The sequence below is a fragment of the Gavia stellata genome, unplaced genomic scaffold, assembly GCF_030936135.1.
Source record: "Gavia stellata isolate bGavSte3 unplaced genomic scaffold, bGavSte3.hap2 HAP2_SCAFFOLD_111, whole genome shotgun sequence".
Classification (NCBI taxonomy): domain Eukaryota; kingdom Metazoa; phylum Chordata; class Aves; order Gaviiformes; family Gaviidae; genus Gavia; species Gavia stellata.
In genome coordinates, this window is record NW_026777101.1 from 139,516 (window position 1) to 160,163 (window position 20,648).

Here is a 20,648-nt window from a genome sequence, read left to right on the forward strand (position 1 = left end):
GTTTCCACCAGGTCGGTTCCCCGTTCGGGTTCCCTGTGTGGCGTTGCAATGGCTGTGTCAGTGTGGTGGAGGGAGGTGCGTGGGGTAGAGAGAAGGCGGGAGTAAGGGCTCTTGAACCCAGCTTCTGCAGAGCTGTTGCTGTATGTGTAAGTGCATCCACCTCCCAGAGGTGATGTGTTGTACTCAGCAGTGGTGGCGTCAGTCCACGGGAATCTGTACGAGAATTTGGCTTCTAGCCCCAGAAGCCCCATTTCTGAGCAACAGAGCTTATTGTTGTTCTGATTCAAAACAAAAGGTCATGTTGAGCAAATAAAAATATTTTCATTCAGGTTATCCTTATCTGCAAGGAAGTATTGTGGCAAAAAATCTTTCCTCCCTTTCATAGTGAGCTGAAAAATAATACCAGTTTGTTACAAATCTGCAATATAAAAACTCATGTATACACTGCATGTGGGTGAGCAGGCACTTCTTTATTGCAGTGCTGGACGCACAGGGGATCACTCCACCTAGTGTGCGTGCCTAGTTTCTCTGCTACAAAAGTTATATACAATCAAAGTATACATATTCATCATATTTCCAGGAAGCAATTAACATATTCATACGATTTCCGAGAACTTGTTAATATATGTAAAAGCTCGTGAGGCATGGGCCTTCAGGTACACAGGTGGTCGTCTAAGGTCCTCTGGTGGTCGTCCATAGTCTTCCTCATGGTGTCCTTTAGTTGAATGCCATCTTTGCTCAGGTTGGTTGCAAAATTCCATTCTTGGAATCTTCTTAAGTTTTCCTCGGTTTACTGACCAGGTCTACAACTTATCATTCTCTTGACAAGCAAATCCTGCCTATTCACAGTGCTACATTGTTCACCAGTTAGTTTATGATGAAATCACAGATAAGTCATACCTCGTTACCTTCATACAGAATATATAAAATTTAATTTTTATTAATCGCTCTCTGGATTATACTATTCTATCAATATCCATCCTTAAAATAATCAATGGTTACTTCTATTAATATCTATTGATTGGCATTCTTGATATTTGAATCAAGATGGGAAAGGTAAGGAATTTTCCAAGCAGCATCATTGGTGCATATCAGGTCACATTGTCACGGGACTCAAACCAGACTTTTCTATTCAGTTCTTCATCGTTCCATCTCATTACTGTTAGTTCCTTCATATGGAACAGCGACTCCCTGGTGAGGTTCCTATGGTTATTGTTTCTAACTGAACAATCCTAACATATGCATTTGTATTTTATTATTTTATTGATTAATCAAATTTAACCTTTCTATATGATTAATTCTTGATTATTTTTTTAAAAAATCAGAGTATTTACAAAAGTTCCCCCCTGTGAAAGTTTTGAAAATTATTTCAATACTTTCATTTTAATCAGTTAAGCAGATTATGTGCATCAAGTATAGATGCCAAACGAGTTAATCGATTCATCATCCTCCAATTTATGATATGTAGTATTACTGAGAAAACAAGACTGATCAAAATCAGTATCAGGAGAATAACGATGGGGTGGCATAACTTATTTAGGATGCCTGTAGCAGTAGGTGACCATCCAAAAAGAGTGTCCCACCATTTATGTTCTGCACCTTTTCCACCCTCTCTAAAACACAGTGTATTTCTTCCACATTGTGATGAACAGTTATTAAAGTTCTGTGTCTGTTTCCCTGACCTTTTTCAAAATTTTGATTAAATCCTGGTTGTTGTAGCAATTGTTTCACTAAAGTGAGATTCATTCCAATGGGTGCAGGCAACAGTTCCTGAGTTAATGTATAATTAGATTGCAAGAGCTGGTGAGATGTGACTGTACTTGTGATGGGATCGTGGGTAAAGTTTACCAAATTCCACCAGGACTGGAGTTTTTTCTCTAAATCAGTGGCACTATCTCAAATTATTTTCCGAATCTCGGTGGGGAGATTGCCTTCTTCACCCTCTCTTATGATTGAAGCGGCCACTGATTGCGCCCACAGTTGAGCCTGGATACAACTGAGAACCAAAGATAGGTTATCTTGGGCCACACCGAGTGCATCTACAACGAAATTCATGGTCTTCCACATTGACCTTTTCCCATTTTGGTAATATGTTTGACAACAGCCACTGGTTAGTTTCTAAAGCCAATAGGGAAGATTGCAAAGGCCGTTGTAATTTAGCCAATTCACTAGATGTAGTAGCCAATTTGTCTCCTGACATATTTTCCTAATTTGCCTTTTTAATGTCAGAATGTTTTTAAACAAGGCCTTTTTGTTCAAGCTTTAGACATCTAAAAAGTGTCTACATGATTCACACCTGCATGAAGCTTTGCAAATCACACAGTAGTCACCAAACAGCTATATTGCACAAAGATCCACACAATACCACACCATTCTTAGCTTAGTCTACATTGTAAAGTGCTGTTTCGTAGGAAGAAACTTGTTCTGGAAAAATAAGTATCTGGATAGGCAAGTACTGTTGAACTGTATTTCTGAAAGGTGACACTTCCATCGTAGCGGAAAAAATCTGACAGTGTGTTGTCAGTGCCTCTGACAGTGTGTGTTTTTATTTAATAAGCTGGACTAAGCACCATAGAGTACTGTAATGAATGCATCCTAAGTATTCAGGTGTCACCAAAAGCCAAATCAATTTTTAAACTCAGAATGAGATAGATACAAACAGACATATCAGAAGGTAGGTAAATGTTTAAAGTGGCGTCAGTCTCTGTCCAGGAGAATAAGTAATTGCATAGCAGGGCACATCTTAAAGTAATGTAAGATAAAGCTATAGCAGAAAAAAAACCCTAAATCTTTAATTTTTTACTTCTATATTGTCAAACCAGTAAAATTTAATCTTTTTAAAATAAATGAGTCTGAGAGACTGTCATCATATCTAAGACAGTGTTCAGTTTATGAGTATTTCCATGAAAGAATGAAAGGCCAAAGCCTGGTGGTATTGGTCCAGATGCTTATAAAGAATCCAAATGTGGAACTGTGGCGTGCTAACCATGACATAAACCCTTAATTTAGACCGGTTTCTGAAGCTGAGGAATCAAAAATTATATATTTGTCTGTGGAAAGAGATTTGGTCTGGGAACAACAAATGAGAACGTTCAACCCTCTCATCTATAGCTTTAAGCCAATACTAAGTTTGGTAGATGAGCAGACAAATGGTGATTATACAATGGGAGAAGTCACAGCTACTGCAGAGAGAATCCTGCCTCCTGGGTCTATTTGACCACTGGGCTCACACACACAAGAACATGACTCATCTACTCAACAGAGTGTACTAACATGTAGAAGTTCTCAGTGCTTGACTTGCTAGTCATGGTTTAATAAATGACTGAGGGGAAAAAAAGTGGAAGAAACGATAAATTTTAACAGCAGAAAGAGATTTGCTGCATCTGACTACAACTGAAGTTGCTCCAAGATCTGGAAAAGCAAGCCAACAAAAGAATGATCACGTTTGTGTTACCTATGAAGCTACTCAGGAACATTCAAGTCTAGAAGTGACTGAAGAGCTGCAGGAGGCCCTCAGGACTAAGTGACCAGGTAAACAAGCAGATGAAACTCAGTATTAACAAATGCAAAATAACACACAAGGTGGGGAAACCCTGTATGTGCACAGCTTGTTTACAACTCACCATCAGGATTGTGTGGAAAACACTGCAGAAGAAACTTTGTAAATGTCAGCTTAATACTCGGTATTGACCAAAAAGGCAAATACGGTTTCAGGACTATGGAAAGAAGGAAAAGCCAGCATTTTGTCATCCTTCACAACAACAGAGTGTCTGTATGGAGGGCTCCTTCAGTCAGTCTCAGAAGGCAAGAGGAGAGAGAGGGGCAGCAGGATGCTCACCAGTACAGAATGGCTTCCATCCAGCAAGAGGAAACATGAAGGGGAGGGCATAATAGGAAAGAAAGGCTATGACAACCATCTATTACAAAAAGAAATTACCTAAATGATAACTAGCGAGGGACAATTTGCCATTTCTCCTGCAACAGGAAGTTCCAGAAGATATCCACTGCTTCACAGCTGCTGCCTGGGTCATCAAAGTGTTTCTCACACAAGTGCATAATGAAGCTGTGGAATGTACTTCCACGCAGCCTTACTAAGGCAGAAACATTTGCGGGTGAGACCCAGACAAGAAGTTGCTCTTGCCGGGCCTTTCTAGCCCCAAAAGGGCTGTCAGGCGCACTCTGTCGCAGATGGAACTTCTGCCAATTACCATTTCTGCCAATTTCTTCTGACAGTGGCCACTGGACAGGGGCTTAAGAGAGAGGACACTGGAGGGGTGTACTCCAGGTCAGATCAGTACAACAGTTCAGACAGCAAAGCACACAAAGGTTTTGCATTATGAGCTACATTCATTTAAGTGTATTGTGATTTTCAGGTCCCATTTCATAGCTCTACAGCTGTATACACGTACTTAGTAAGCATACTTCACACACATTCATCAAGATGCAACACTATCCCCAAATTAGAAAGCATATCCCCAAATTAGAAAGCACCAAGTATGTATAAGAAACATCCTTCACTTTATAGCCTTATTTTTCCACAACACAAGTTAACAGTGCAAGTACCCAAATGTTTTTTTACGTAGATTTCTATAAACAGATGCAGTCCACCTCCATGCCCAGTAAGATCACCTAACAGATGCTCCTGGAAGATACGTCAAGACATATGGAAGACAGGCAGGTGATTAGAAACAGCCAACATGGGTTCACCAAGGGCAAATCATGCCTGACTCATCTAGTGACCTTCTGTGATGGAGTGACTGCACGAGTGGACAAGGGAAGAGCTACAGATGTCATATACCTGGACTTGTGTAAGGCCTTTGATACGATCCTCCACAACATTCTTATCTCTAAATTTGAGAGAGATGGGCTTGATGTATGGACTGTTCAATGGATAAGGAATTGGCTGGATGGCCACGTCCAAAGAGTTATAGTCAATAGCTCAATGTCCAAGTGGAAACCAGTAACGAGTGGGGTCCCTCAAGGGTCTGTGCTGGCACCAATATTATTCAGTATCTTCATTAACAACACAGACAGTGGGATTGAGTGCACCCTCAGCAAGTTTGCAGATGACACCAAGCTGAGCAGTTCATTCGCTAGAGGGAAGGGATGCCATTCAGAGGGACCTTGACAGGCCTGAGGAGCAGGCCCATGTGAACCTCATGAGTGGGCACGGTGGTGTTGGTTGATGGTTGGACTTGATGATCTTACAGGTCTTTTCCAACCTTAGTGATTCTGTGATTCTGTGATTCTGTGAGATTCGCCAAGACCAAGTGCAAGGTCCTGCACTCGGGTCCAGGCAATCCCCAGGATCAGTACAGACTGGGGGATGTAAAATGGGCCACAAAAATGGTCAGAGTGCTGGAACACCTTCCCTGTGAAGAAAGGCTGAGAGAGTTGGGGTTGCTCAGCCTGGAGAAGGCTCCAGGGAAGACTTCATTGCAGCCTTTCAATATATAAAGAGGGCTTAAACAGAAAGAGGGAGATTTAGATTAGATATAAGGAAGAAATTTCTAATGGTGAGGGTGGTGAGACCCTGGAACAGGTTGCCCAGAGAAGCTGTGGCTGTCCCATCCCTGGAAATGTTCAAGGTTATGTTGGACAGGGCTTTGAGCAACCTGATCTAGCGAAAGATGTCCCTGCCCATGGCAGGGGGATTGGACTAGATGATCTTTACAGGTCCCTTCCAAACCAAACCATTCTGTGGTTCTATGATTCTACGCAAAACTACTATGTGATACAGTTTTTAAAAGGAGAGGAACAGAAATTTGAGGTGAGACATCCTTTAAGGCAGAAATCGGGTCTCAGAACTTAATCAGTGCATTTTTAACATTCTTACTAAGAATCCAAGCTGCTACTAGATCAAAAAATTAACTTATAGAAACAAGTATTAAAAGAAATACCTGATGTTTTTTTAAAAGTTCACATATTATTACTCATGTCAGTAACTCATATGCTTTTGCCTAAATACCAGGTACAATTACTCACACATGCAAACACTTCCGATTTTGGACTCTAAAGTAAGTCTGATGTTTAAGGTAGAATTGCACTTTATATATTTTTATATAGCCTATAGTAAAAGCCTGGAAGAGTCAAGAAACTTACCATTATGCCACCAACTACACGACACCAGGTGTCAGAATTAGAGTTTTAGCTTACAGTCACATTAAAGGTATATGACATGCAATCAGATTCTAGTTCACCCTCCTCTTTCCAAATAAAACCTAAACGTTCAGCTGCAGTTCTGATTTCTCCCTGCTTTATACTGTATTTTTGCAAATGTTATTTCGTGCTGAAGGGCCCAACCCCTGGTGCTCAGGGGTTAATTGGAAAGCATTTGACCCCTCAGAGGCATTCAGGCAGATTTCTTGAAAGGAGAATGGCAATCACACGCTGTCAGCTTTGATTTCATTAAATGCAAAACTGACTGTGTAAGGATTTACGTTACACAAAAGGTAGATTTCTACCCCCGAAGAGTAATTTTGGTTGCTAGTCAAACTTCTTCCCTGCTTCCCCCTGGGAAGAAAGTCTGTGGAGAAAAGCATTGCACAGATCACAAGAAAGGCAGGAGAGTTCCTGGAAGAACATTTCCCACTAGTGTGGGACGTGTCTGAACCGTTTGTTTAAAAAAAGCATGACCCAGAGGCTTGTAAGCAACATGTGGACAGAATGTAATTAATCAGGAGTGAAAACTAAGGTAGAATTCTTCTGCTCTCTCTCGTCTTCCACCTCAGAACAGCAATGGGAAGAGATCACTGCACTAGATGTCGTCGTGGTACTCCCCGTACTTTGCTGTGACAGGTTCCTCAAGATGAACTGCTGCACCACCCATTAAGGCAAATGCTGGGTACATTATGCCAGAGCAGTCCACCTCGCACTCATAAAGGCATTTCATACGGCCTGCGTCGTAGAACCCCACCTTGCCTTTGTCACAGTCGAGGCAGATGCCCAAGCACGATGGCAGGGGAAGGATTCTGCTCGCTGGATCCTTGGGGGCAGCAGGTGTTGTGGGGATAAAGAACTTCTTCATGCCTAAAGTGACCAGTGTGAAAGGCTGTGGTGAGTCAAAGAAGGCATCTTCACTCCCACTGTCGTGACCACTGTCTTGCTCGTATCTAGAACAGAAAAACAACCATTTGCTTTTGTCAAATTCTGAAGGGGGATCAGTGATGTGAACTGGAGAAAACATTTTTGTAAGACAAGAAACACCACATGGTCACCTGCAAAACCTTGTGGGGTAAAAATATACCTAAGCCAGGAGGGAAGACGCATTTAGTAGGTGGAGAACACTCACTTGGGCCACTTCAGACAATAAATAACAGCTAAACACTAACGAGGACAAGACCACAGAAGGCTTTACTAAGGAGCGGATGTATCTAAATGTACTCATGCTAGGTAATCATTAATGAACCTACAGGTATAGCAAATTAGTTAACTTGAAAAGTAATTTAGCGACTATGACTAATGATTACAGACAAGGTATGTTTAACTTCATTTACATAATGTTAAATGACGCGAGTAAATACATTTAACATTACTGTTGTCCTATGAGTTTTCCTCACCACTGCTGTATTACATTGTCTTTAAAATTCACAACACAAAAAGTAGTGGTTTAAGTTTTTGGTTTGGTGGTTTGGTTTTTTTTAAAGTGCTCTGCCTGGAGGTTTCCATGAACCCCTGTTTCCCAGCTGGTTACTGGGGAAAGTTTGTGGCCAGATTTGCTCAGTCTACATGCTTTTGCCCCCTACTTCTGTCACCAGATGAAGACACACTGGAGAAGCACACATTCTTCTGTGCCGACAATCCCTAGCTAGGTTTGCATTTTTGGGATGTCTGGGGGGAGATTGGATTTGTGTCAGCCAAAGTTTTCCAGGTATTTGTGTGGATAAGGAAAAAGAAATCAGGAAATCAGGATCTAATTGCTCACTTTGCAAAAAGCCTCCGTCTGGCTTTAAGCAGCTCAAGACACAGGCGTTCTTACACTTTCAGTATGTTACACAGGAGGAAGCTGATACATTTTTTACATTCCTGAAAAAGTTAAGAGTCCTCAGGAGATAGCTTCCCAGCCTGCAGTTCCTAGACACATCCAGGCTTACTACAACCATACTTCAGAGCTGAAATCTTTTTATTGGTTTGTCCACTGTACTTTGGCTTGTGATCAGTAGCACTCCAGTACCATATGCAAGTGTATAGCCTGGGATAAGCCAGTGACTTGGAATCCACCGTGACGCAAGCTACAGCAAAGATACACAGATACACACAGTGAACATTGTACCTCTGAATGGCTGCCAAACCTAGTATGCTAAGGAAATTAAGGCAGAGTCTTACTATTGACAATTAAACATTGCTTCAATCTTGCAAGTGATGCTTTTTTTTTACCTTCTTGCTTTAACTGGCACATCTTGACATCTATAGGAACCTCATTTCTTTCCCAAAAAGAATGAAAATAGGACTCTGGATAATTACAACACCTTTCTGCTAATAGCAGGGGATGAACAGGACAACCTGCTTACAGCATATCCTTCAAGCTACTTTCCACTAGTTAGGTTCACCTTGTGTACTAATTGCGACCAGACTCACTCTTAACTTATTTTTTAAAAAGCCATCTCCTTATATAAAACATGTATTAAGCAAGAGTCTGCAATTTACCTTGGGCTGCTCACATCATGGGTATTATGGAACAATTTCTGTATCTGGTTGCTAGAAACAACTCCCACTTTCACCAGGTATGAATAGGCTTCCACACGAAAAGCCCAGACGTGCTTCCCTTTGGCAATCCCGGTGTCGCCAATGATGTAATCCAGGGTTGTGTAGCATCCGATCTGCATGCGCTCAGATCCCAGCAGTAGAGGAAATCCAGCCCTGCTTTCCACAGAGGTTCTTCCTGGGTTCAGCAGGAGATGTTCACTGTTGTACCCACATTTGTCATCAAAAAGAAAACTGAAAACTGAAAAACAGTATCCAAAAAAATTTCCTCTTAGTTAAGTATTTGGTCTTCTGTGCTTATAAACTACATTTTAAGTCATGCTGGCATCAGAATTTCTCACTTTTAAAGGCTACCGGGAACGTCATGCAAGCTAAAACGGTCTCAGCATGCCACCTACTTAACCTGTTTGTTAACAGTGCTTCTAAACATTTACGCAACCGGTAACAGTAGAGTAGAAGTCTGGGAACTACTGGAAACCACCTACAGCTCTTAACACCGACAGACACAGATTCAACACCTTGTGGTCATAAGAAAACCCAATACCTGGAGCTGGAGGCGTACGCAAAATAACTTCTCGGCTCCAAGGGCTACAGATGGACCCTTTATATCCTCGAACTCTAAAGGCATAGGAGCTGTCATCATCAAGATCAGATATTACTTTGCTCTTGCTGCAAACTTTGATCTCCTGCCACGTCGCACTCTCCTCTTCTCTATTAAGCTTACGATACTCAAGAACATAGATATCAGCTGAGTCTGTCTTCCCAGGGCATTCCCAGCTGATCAGAGCTTTGTTGTACATTCTGCTCTGCTCTTCATTGATTTCTGGTATTTCTAGACCTGGAATGCCAGAGATTCAGGAGAAAAAAACCCTCAAATTTAGATATCTGTTGTTTTAGAATTAACCATACAAGCCCTTTGTTGAGTGGCTATAGCACTTGGGGGGGGGGGGGTGGGGGTGGGGGCAGAAATCTGACTCAATCCGTTAAAGAGTACAGATGAGGATGGTTCCATTCATGCACTTACATAAATCCCTTACTTTCTGTTTTTACTTCGAAAGTTGTATTATTTATTTTTGCTGGCAGCTAAAAAAGCATAGAAAAGCCTATTCTTTTCTGTCATGTTAACAAAAAGCTTCTAGGAAGACCTAGTATTACTTAACTACAATGTTTTGGAAGCCAATGTAAACTGGTACTGAATGCAACGGCATCTTAGCTTCTTTTTCAAAGCTGAAGCTAGCATTGCTGCCAGGTAATGCCTTGTGGATCACAGAGACAGAAGGGACAATGCAAGTCACAAGACTGAGTTCTGCAGCTGCAGCCCTGCATAAGTTTTGCCTCTTTCCAGAGAAGCCCTTCAAGTCGTAACTTGAGAAAGACCTGATGCTCTCGCAATTTACCATTGGAATGGAAGGACAAGTCACCAAGGATCTCTTCTTGCTTAGCTATGTCCACCACAAAGTCTTCAAAAGTAGTTTCAGCTGCTGGCCTGAAGCTCTTCAGAGATTCAGTAGCTTTTTGGATTCTGAAAGCACAGAAGCAAAGGGATGGCAGAACAGAGAAAAGGGAATTCACATGTGTGCATTCCTTAAACTAAAAATGCTAGGTTTTGCTTTATAAAAAGTTCTGTTTTCATGTACTTACTGATGTCTCCCAGAAATTTCTGTCTCTCTAGACAGAATTCAAATGCAAAATTTAAGGTCTTTTGTACATCAGTGTAAAGGTATCAGTGTAAAGATAATGAAGAGGTAATCGTTCAGCTGGTAGAGCATTTTAACAATTTGGGGCATTATGTTCAAAGAACAAAACAGATGTGAAGCGCTAATGGAGAACAGCTATTAAGATCAAAGACTTTAAAGCCAGAAGAGACCTGTTAGATTAACTTGCAAATACCCGATACAATCTCTGAGCAAAGGAATGTGTCAGTGAGCTGAATGGGCTACCCTTCCAGTGCAGTCCTACTGAACAAGGCCAAGTGTTGTCACAGGGCAGAGCCCCTCCTGACTGCTGTTTCTTAACGCACACTGTAATGTAGCAATTTCTACTGAACGGTACTGGGACCATCTCTGAGCCTTTGCAATACAAGGTACTGCATTCAGTACTTTGCTAGCAGGTGTCAAAAGAATATGACTGACCAGACATCCTGGAACAGTATCTGTACTTCAAACAGAAGATAATTAAGATACCTGTCATGAAGCTGTTTTGCTGTTTGAACAAAACAAGATGGATCAGTTTCTTTAAGCACCTCTTGAGCATATCCTACAAGGCCATTATTTTCCAGGAGCCCTTGATATTCCTCTGCTTGCGTTTGCAATTTTTCCAGCCTTAAATTCTTAGAAGTTTCAATTGCCCTAAGAGCTGCGGACTTCTTCTCTTCTAGGACATGAGATAATTTCTCAAAGCTCTGAGATGCTTCTTCTTTAGCTCGTTCACTGTTGCACTAGGAGGGAACAAAAGACATTTTAGACAGATTCCACAGCACTGTGGCTGCATACAGAAACATACCTCAAGTTGTTCAAGGTATCACAGCAATCTAGTCATCCATTTGACAGACAAGACTAATGAGCTTTGTTATGCCCATCAGCACTGAAAATGTGATCAGCACTGCACCCAAGCTAGTAAGCGTTTACTGGATCAACACAGAGAACGAAGAGCAGGAAAGTATTCCTCTGATTATGTCTTGAGTTACGCATAGCATGTGTCTAAACAGCTCATGGAAAAGCACTGTAAAAACAGGTCAGTTTCTGAAGTCTTCATGCCCAAGAGCTAGGTGCTCCTCCACCTTCCCCAACCACACTGAGATGGGGGTCCAGCCCAGCTTCTCACATATGCCCTCAGAACTGTAGGGTCACCTCTAACTAGTGCCCTGGATAAAAGGAACTACAAAGCACAGAGACAATCTTTATCAAGATACAGGCAGGGCCAGGAGCTCCTGCAATTTCTGCCATTGTGTTTTTCAGCTTGTACGTGAGCTCCCAGCTCTGACTCTTCTGCAGGGAGATTTTACTCTTCATTCTGACTTTATTGCAACATCCTCAAGGCGGCAAACAGCCAGTGTAAATTGTGAAGCACCGTTAATACACAAGAGCTGTAAGTCTAACCCACCTCTCTTTGATTAAGGTATCAAACAAGCTTTATTTCAATTAAATTTACAGCAGCACCCAAAACTTAACTTCCCTCTGTATGTTGCCCATATTTCCAACACTGTCAGGATTAGGTCTTACCATTTGTGATTCAGGACTAACACAAACTGTTCAGAAATTGTTTTACTGGCTAACTGAAAAAAGCCAAAGGATTTGAAACACTTCAGTGAAAACAGTTTGAGTCTCTGCTGTGTCCCTGCAAGGGCTATCCCCAGACAACATGGAAGACACTCTTACCTCTGTTTCTTTCAGCAGCAGATCCAGCTGTGTGATGTGAGCTTTCACCTGGCTCTCCTTACTGATGAGGTACTCAATATCTTTTGAAAGCTTCTCCTGTTAAAACAAAACAGCGAGCTAGCAGAAGAAGGGTATCCCACCCAAACCGACAACCAGCACAGGCAGGTCATCCAGCTAGCACTCGCTTTATCTAGTTACAAGGACAACAGCCTGCCACCAGTTATGAGCAGCAACCCTGCGGAGAATTGCTCAGTGACCCGCAATGACTGCACAGGGACATCAGGCCACTGATGTGGGCAGGACTGGGGGCACAGCCTCTAAGGACAAGAGGTAACAGCCTCTAAGGACAAGAGGTAACAGCCTCAGCTGGCTCAGTCTTCCCCAGCCACAAGTGTCACCTTCTCTTAGGCTAGGAACATGAGGCTTCAGGACGTTACTAAAACTTACAGAAAAGCCACGTTAGTTATTAACTCATTTGTAGTAAGATTTGCTAGAAGAATGAGTGGTTCAAAGCATGAACTTATGAGTGTCTCTGCATTTCCTGACTTGCAAGAGTTAACAGCTGTACAGGAAAAGCCTTGCAAACAGGCAAGGAGGCCAAAGAGCACAAGGCAGGCTGGTCTGGTCTTTCTGCCCCCCCGCCCCTCCCCCCCCCTTTTTTTTTTCTTGTGAGCAAGAGAGGAAGAAAAGGAAGAAGAGGAGGTAGAAGCAATCATTCTTTAACAACAAAGCAATGTTTGCAAGTCTTCCCTGTTGTACTGCGAATTAACAGCTATGCAACTTCAGAAACATACAAGGTCCCAACAGATACTTCCAATGCAAATTTTTCAGGAGTGCTTCTGAAGTATCAGCTAATCCAAGCCACAAGGACACTTACCTTAAAAAAGCTAGATTGTAAAGTATAAACTGCTTAAACCTTTTGCATTGGTCAGTACTGCTATACAGTTGGCTAAAACAAGGTGGAAGGACTTTTAAGAGGTTATGTTTCAAGCCTCATAGAAAATACAGTTTCTCAGAAGTGCGCTATGTCACACTAATATAGATATTAACAGATGTTGCACAACAGCATGCCTCATGACTAGTTCAGTGTCCTCTAAACACACATCCTGGCTTCCTGCCACAGGGAGTTTGCCCTTACACCAGAAGCTCAGTACTTTTCCCCTTCTTAAGGCCAGGTCCAACAATATTTACTTTTACCTTAAGGGTTTTGTAGGCAGTTCTCATGGTTGTTACTCTATGGTTTGCATGACATCCACCCAGTTTACAAAGATGACAAACAGGCCTTCTGCAGATTTCACAGTACATGTTTACCCTCTCCATTTCATGTTCTGGACACATCAAAATCTGAAAAAAAAAGAGAGCAGAGAGAATGCAGGTGTACTTCCAAAAACTGAGGTGGCCAACAAACCATCAAAACGCTAAATCACCCCACAGCAGCATCTGATTTCATCAGTGGATTTTTTATATTCAGTTTATCTTCCACCTTTTATATTTGTCTATGCCAATGAAAGCCAGCAGATGAACACACACAGTTTCACGAGGTTCACAGTGAGTAAACCTGTAGCGATGTCTGTGTACACATCATGTAGCCTCCATACTGCAATCAACCATTTTGCTAATCCCTGAAGTTGTTTGCGTGCCTCAAGCTCCCTACACTCCTGTTCAGAGCTGTGAATGCAATATATAACACAGCCACGCTGCCAAATTTAACTGTGTCCATGCCAGCATCTCTTGAAACAACTACGAACTGTCTTAAGGCAGGAGTTGACATAATACTGTAATGATTTAAATTTAAGCTAGACTCTGATCAGCCACATAGCCATTGCTCTTGGAGCAACAGATGAAATGCAGCCACACCACCAGTCACAGTCATTTTAAAGATAAAAGGCTCCAGTGTTTCATTTTTTCTGTCTGACTCCAATTACAAGTTGTTCATGCTGAGCGTTAATTCCAGTACCAGCTTAAACAGCATTGCGAAAAAGCTGGTGTTTGCTAAAAGTAATCTTTCAAAAATTGAACACGTTGAAGTAACTGCTCGAAGAGGCAAAAAAAGTGCTGCTCAACTCCAAGCTCAAGCAACAGATAAAACCGTCTAAAAGGGGGTGGGTGGGGGTGGGTGGGTGTGCTTGTGCACATGTGTGCGTGTGTGTTTTAAAAAAAAAGAAATGCTTTGCCTCATTCCAGAGCACTGAAAGACATTTGGGTCCATCTACTCCATGTTACCAAAGAGAAGCTCTTGAGAAAGCTTTTCAGTGTCATGTCAAGGAGGAGAACACGACATCAGTGCCAACAGTCAAGCTTTAAAAGCATCATCTTTTAACACACGCACACACATACAAGAAAGGACAGGAAAGGGCTCAAAAATAGAAGTGAGTAGCATAAATATGGACACACTAAGCTAAAATTGCAAACCATCTCTGAAACCAACTCTCAAGCCCCAAATGTTATCTTAGTCTATGGTGAAAAGCCCAAAGACACCAGTCTCGCTAGCACCTTGGTGCATAAGACTGTCATTCAGCAGAATATGCAATAAGCTATCCCATTGTCATTGGCTGCTGGATTCGGGGGGAGGTGCGAGGAGGGAAGGAAACTTTCAGGAGAATCATCTGTGCAGGCAGACATGTTCAAAACTTGCAGTCATGCTGTCAGCAAGAACAAAAGCTTATGGTTCACTCCATGAATAACAGCAATAGTCAAAAAAGGAACAACGGTCCCAAAAAGCAACTGCCATTGCACAGATATGTCTGAAGCTATATGCAAATGCTGCAACCCAAATTCTCTAAGATACGGTATACTTACCTTGGGTCTGAAGTTGGTGGTTGGTCCTACATGTTTATGTTGGGCTTTCACAGTTCCCCAAGGATGGTGTATTTTGAAACATTCGTTGCAATAGCTTGCCCTGCAGTCCATGCAGCTCTTTGTGGACTCTTGAGGTGGAGGTTTGCAGAAATCGCACATAATAGCAACGGCTGCCCTGGCTGCCTGTCTGTATCTTTCCACAATGGTTTCCAAAGTAAAGTTGCGAAATAAGCCATTGATGCCACGTTCTCCGAGATCAGTATCCCGCTGGCAACCCGGACAAGGAAACAGACTCGATCTAGGAGTCAGTGAATTACGTTTTCTGCCTGTGTAGACACCAAATCCTGATTTAGGAGGAGTGTAAACAGAAGAGGTTTAGATTTTAAAGGGAGAAGCACAGGAATTTATGAACCAATTTCAAACTATCGTAGCACATCATCCAAACCAGTACAATACCAATTCATATGCACTCTGCCAAGCCAAAGAGAATACATTTGCCATGACAAGGTAGTGTAATGTCTGAGTTCAGGGGGCATTACAAACTACTACTCTAAAACTTAATTCTATGGTAAGGTTAATTTAGCTATTCCAATCCTATCTTCTTCGTCTAGTTTTGCATGCACTCAAGCCGCAGCCTTTCAAAAGACTAAACACAAAACCTTCCGGAAACCAGTTGGTTTTAGGCTAACTGGCTGCCCACATAGAGAGCAACAGCTTCGTAACACGCTGAAGTGTAAGATGTCTATTCCCAGAGTGAGACTGGTTATTCCCAGACAAATATAGCCAACTTGGAGCTCCCTGAAGTTTGCTTTGGCCGAGTCAAACTTATCTGGCTTACCCCAAGAGGCATCATAAAAATATAAAGAGGAAAACAAGAGAACTAGATATCACCAGTACGAAATCTCAGCCAAATCATTCAGTCAAAATACGTAGAGGCTGACTTGGCCCTTGCTGAACGGCCTTGATAAAGGAGGGCTGCTAAGTAAGCCCCGCACACCAAAGGGGATGCTGAGACGGTTATGTCTGAGAGATTCCTCTACCTTGAACTGGGGAACCACAGATCTGCATGGTTACACAAGGGTACAGCTTATCTCTTTTCATTTCAAAAGGGGACAGTAGAGAAGCTGCACTCCTACGAAACAGCTATGCACAAATTTCCCCTCTTCTCCAAAATAAAGTGATCCAAGGCTCAAGTAAAGTCGCAAGCCTAGGGATTCTTTGGAGCCTGTTCCAGGGGATGGCTCACACAGACCCAAAAACTATTTACAGGGTAACATTCTTGAGGCTATCAAACAGAGAGTGCATCCCCATGTCTCACTCATGAACCCACAGGGCACAACTATCAAAATTAGTCCTTTATGTATTACTGAAGCAGGTTAAGCCAGTGTTTAGGCTTAACATGTATCCTCTCAGCCTCCCCTTACAAAGAAATAAAAAAACATTCTCTCGAGCTGGAGCATGGTTTTAAGATCCCCTTGAGATGACTGCATGTTGGTATAACTAATTTGTAAATAGAGGTATGACTTCAAGCTGAATTCTTAGTGTTGAAATTGGTTCTTCTTCAGAAAGTGAAATTTGGTCCCATCTGTATTTAGTGAGGATCTTCCCATCAGAAATGTTGATGCTTCATTTCTTTTTGAAGTGTCCTTTGATGCTATCCAAAAGACACTTGCCTTGTGTCACTCTTCTGTGGGTGCTTCACCCAACAATCCAAAACCTCCCTACCTCTCACGCCCTTTCCAGTCTCTTTAAAAAAACAAACCAACACTCCTGTAAGAAACTAGTTCCTTTAAAAATCTTCAAAATGTACCCCATGGTAGTTATGCATCACTATCAGCTAAGAAGCCACAACCAGAGCATGAATAAATGTCAGTCTCAAACTCAGCTGGTCTCATGCTTTTCTGTAGGTTCTGAGCCGAACAGCTAGACTGCATTAACAGAACAGTATGGGTGACATCTAGTAGCATCTAAATGTCAGGTCCCAAGGGAGCTCTGCCTCCTCTGTGCACAGCGTGGACGGTGCCACAGCACTGCCTGCGCACCCCATCATGCTAGATCACTATTTCTACTGCCCGACAGAGAGCAAGCTGGAGGGCAGCTTTCCACGGAAGATTAAGGATTACCTCCTTACTTACACTGCTGAAAGCAGCATGGGGGGCCTGGTCCCCACGCACAGCCTGTCTGATACTCCCACACTTGGCAAGCCACAGTTCTCACAAGGAGGCCAGGTCACCCACGGTGCGCCCACCACTCCTTAGGCACCCAACCTGGTGCCCTGATGTCCACGTTGTAAAACCATGTAGTGGACAGCTGCAGCGGAAACCGGTGACCGCTTCAGTCCATGCATGCAATGCCGTGACAGAACATCATGCTTACTGAGGAAAAAAGGGACTAGACTTGGATTTGGGAGACGGCAGTCACCAGTGGGCTCTCTTCATTCAAACTTCACATAACGCTGCAGGTAGAGAGAGCTGAGAAAGCAGCTGAAATGTATGCAGAGCTAAACAGTGATTGTGGGGCTGTGCACCCCATATCCAGAAAACAGGACTGTAATGAAGACAACTAGTTATTTCGTTTGGGGATTCCCTCAAATGATGCAAGCCTCAACCTGCCAAGCTACAGCAAACACAGCATTTGCTTATCAAACTGATCCTGAAAGAGTACCAGTACTAACAACTCAAGAGTTGTTTAAAAGAAGTGGGTGAAATAAAATATTTGAGCTTTGAAAACTGGGAAGGGGATGATGAACGTTAGTAACATACGAAATACAAGACACAGCTTTAGGGTTTGTCTTGTGGGCGACTCTTCCAGATCACTGCGGACTGCGGTTTTAAAGTGGACAGTTACGTCAGAAGGAAGCCTAAAAGCCAAGATGAGGTTTCTTTCAAGAAGTACTTTCGATGTATCTGTGTAAAAGAACAACTCATCTGTGGATTACACAACAGCTGTAAGAATCTTTCTAGTGTGACATCACAAAGAGCATGAGGAGTGCTCCTTAAAGCTTCCAGAGCAGACCACACTGGAAGAGGCGGTTAGCGCAGTCTTCTTACAGTCATCTGTCTCCCAATTCTGCAACCGTGCAATAACCATCATCTATGGAAAATGATTTATTGTAAGCGTAATGAATTGGGTAGGACAAAACCATCATTTGCAAAGTCTGCAGAGGCTCAGAAGGAAGTCGAACTACTCAATTTAGGCTGGCCGAAACCTGAGAGAACCACCTCAACAGTACCACTGACAGGCAATAAAACTGCTGAAATCTACACCTCAACATCGACGCTATTGAACATGATGCTACTGCATCTCAATGTAACTGAAATACAGGAATAAACAAATACAATGGTTACAAAGATTTACAGGACGCCACAAAGACTGATCTATTATATATGAAATAGAGTGCACTGTCCTTAAAAATATTCCCATTGTTCTTGCCACAGAATGAACAAGACTCGCACTATCCCTACGTCATCTCTTTAACTGCATCAGGAGTACCGGGAAGACATTTTACCAATGCAGACGCAATTCGGCTCAAGTCAGTCGAACACATAAAATAAGGAAAACACGCAAAAATTCCGATACGTACCTGATCTACTAATCCTGTCCATGCTAGAAGAAGAGCTTTTAATTTGAGGGCTACTCTGATTAGAGGATTCAGAGCCTCCATCAGCGAAAGAGTCTTCAAATGCAGAGAGTATTTCTTTCACACATTTGTGACAGACATTGTGCTGGCAAGGAAGGATCAGTGGATGGGTAAATAATTCCTTGCATGCTGGGCAGATGAGCTCTCTTTCGATACCCTTAATGGTAACCTTCATGACAGAAAGAGGGAAAAAACAAGTGTAAGTGCAGAAAACGTGAGCCAGCAAGACTTACTGCACAGCTGTATGTCTGTATGTCACAAAAGCCCCAGCTCTCTAGAATAATCGTTCTATTCTAGAATCGCACATTCTAGCTGGTTTGAGGCATTCCGCTGGTTAACGCTGCAAACAAATCTCAATTAACATTTATGAAAGCACTGACAACATTCATTTCAACTGAAATGAACACCGCCACTAGGCAAACTCGGTTCATCTTTAGGTCATGTCTGCCTTGCAGGGGAGGAAAGGAGAGGAGGGGAGTAGTCTTAATTCCACTCAAGGACCTAGTGAAACGAAAGCAACCATACTTCTTAACAATAGGAATCCATATGTTTAACTCAGCTCGCTCGCTCGCTTTTCAAGAAGGGGGGGTGGGGGAGGGAGAAAAAAGAAATTAAGTGTCAGACTGGTTAAACAACAGGCTTTCCCGCCGTGTAATCCACATTTAAGCACTGGAACTGCCTTGACTTCGTTAGGCTAATAGTTCCAGTCCGGAACATTATCTGTTTGTTTATTTATTTCCTGCACAAAGAGCCGCCCGTGGATCTGTGCAGCTCTTCAGTAATTTAATGACCCCACAGCCATCTGGCACTGCGCTCCGAGGCCGGAGTATCTGCCGGGAGAGCCAACGGCAACCGAAACCCAGCGAAGCATCAAGTGGCGGGCGCGGACACCGGCTGCCCAGCGCCTGCTCGTCCCCTCTCGGGTGGGTTTTCACCGTCCAGCCCGCTGCCAGACCAGACCGACTTTATTTATGCGGTTCCCCCGCCAGCACCGAGCCCCGTCTGAAGATCTAGGGGCCAGCCCTGCCCGCCGCCCCAGCACCTCCGGCTGCCGCCGGTGCCGCTCCCAGCCGGGCAGGGACGAGGCTGCCGGCGCACACCGCGGGGGGCAAACACCCCCCAATCCACCGCCCCCCCCCGCCCCCCCGCAGCACAGGGCGCAACAGCGGAGGGGACGACAAACCCCGAGCCGGCGGCCGCGTCCCCAGGCTCCCCCCGCGCTCACCGGGCTCTCCGGCCGATCGCCTTCCATCCCCACGCCTCCTCCGCCCACCGGCTCGGTCGCAGCGGCTGCCAGCCCGGCAGGGCGCCGCCAGGCCGGTCGGGAGGCGGCCGGGGGGCCGGGGGGGGGGAGCGCCGTCCGCTGGGCGGCACCCAGCGCACAATGGCGAGCGGGCGCGGCACCGGGCACCAGGGGCGCGGCGCCGGGGCGGCCACGCCCGCAGCGGCAGCGGCCACGCCCGTGATGTTTCTGCACGCCTGGTGTTACAAAGAACTAGAGAACACATGTAAAGATGTTATTTCACATCTCCTTTAGAAACCACCTTCATAAAAATACAAAACACTGTGCTTGAAATGATTCTGATAATGCCAGTAATGCACAGTCTGTATATTCAAACTGAAACATGTTACTTAACCGAGGCGGGGGGAGAACGGACTGGTAAGGACGTGAGTTGTCAGCCTTCCAACTATGATTTAAGTAATAATTTGCAAGCTTCTGAATAACTCTATTACCCCTTAACCACCTCCACCATCCCCAAACTTCCCGATGTTACAGGCAGGCTTTAAAGGATGTAGCTCTTACTAAGCCCTTGTCTACATTGGCACACTACCCATCGCTGACATCGGATGTGGTTTATTTGGGGCCAAATAAACTAGCAGCCGCAGACCAGAACAAAGCCCCTTTGGCTCTGCTGCCACCTTTGAAACAGTGTGAAGAAATTGGTCTTTGGTGGCACAGCAAGGCAAACCATTCTGCACTTCATGCCAGAGGTGTGGATGCCAGCAGAGGTGGGTGTTGCTAGCGTGGACAAACCTAGAGCACACATTTTCCTCCTGTTGTCCCACAGCCTAAATAGCTGTTTTGGAAACTGCCTGTTAGTTACTAGAAGGTGATTGAGGAGAACTTC

General features: G+C 43.6%; 1 protein-coding gene across 2 annotated transcripts; it reads right to left on the reverse strand.

Moving 5' to 3' along the window:
* Positions 1–6,757: 6,757 nt before the first annotated feature.
* On the reverse strand, positions 6,758–20,069 carry LOC132321663 (E3 ubiquitin-protein ligase TRIM36-like). 2 transcript variants are annotated; one of them, XM_059835131.1, is made up of 10 exons: positions 20,046–20,069; positions 18,459–18,688; positions 14,880–15,201; positions 13,278–13,424; positions 12,081–12,176; positions 10,887–11,140; positions 10,101–10,225; positions 9,248–9,541; positions 8,647–8,944; positions 6,758–7,112 (listed from the first exon to the last, which is right to left on the reverse strand). In XM_059835131.1, the coding sequence occupies exons 1-10, from the start codon at positions 20,067–20,069 to the stop codon at positions 6,758–6,760; spliced, it is 2,145 nt and encodes a 714-aa protein (XP_059691114.1). The 2 variants fall into 2 exon arrangements, with proteins under 2 accessions (XP_059691114.1, XP_059691113.1); XM_059835130.1 differs by lacking the exon at positions 20,046–20,069 and adding an exon at positions 19,745–19,771.
* Positions 20,070–20,648: the final 579 nt, after the last annotated feature.

Excerpts from the sequence above, each read along its gene's own strand:
- LOC132321663 (XM_059835130.1), bottom strand. The coding sequence starts at position 19,771 with ATGGAAGGCGATCGGCCGGAGAGCCCG. Across the intron at positions 13,425-14,879 it reads CCACCAACTTCAGACCCAAG|ATTTTGATGTGTCCAGAACA; the intron begins GTAAGTATACCG and ends TTTTTTTTTCAG. Across the intron at positions 7,113-8,646 it reads CATGATGTGAGCAGCCCAAG|ATACGAGCAAGACAGTGGTC; the intron begins GTAAATTGCAGA and ends TTTCTGTTCTAG.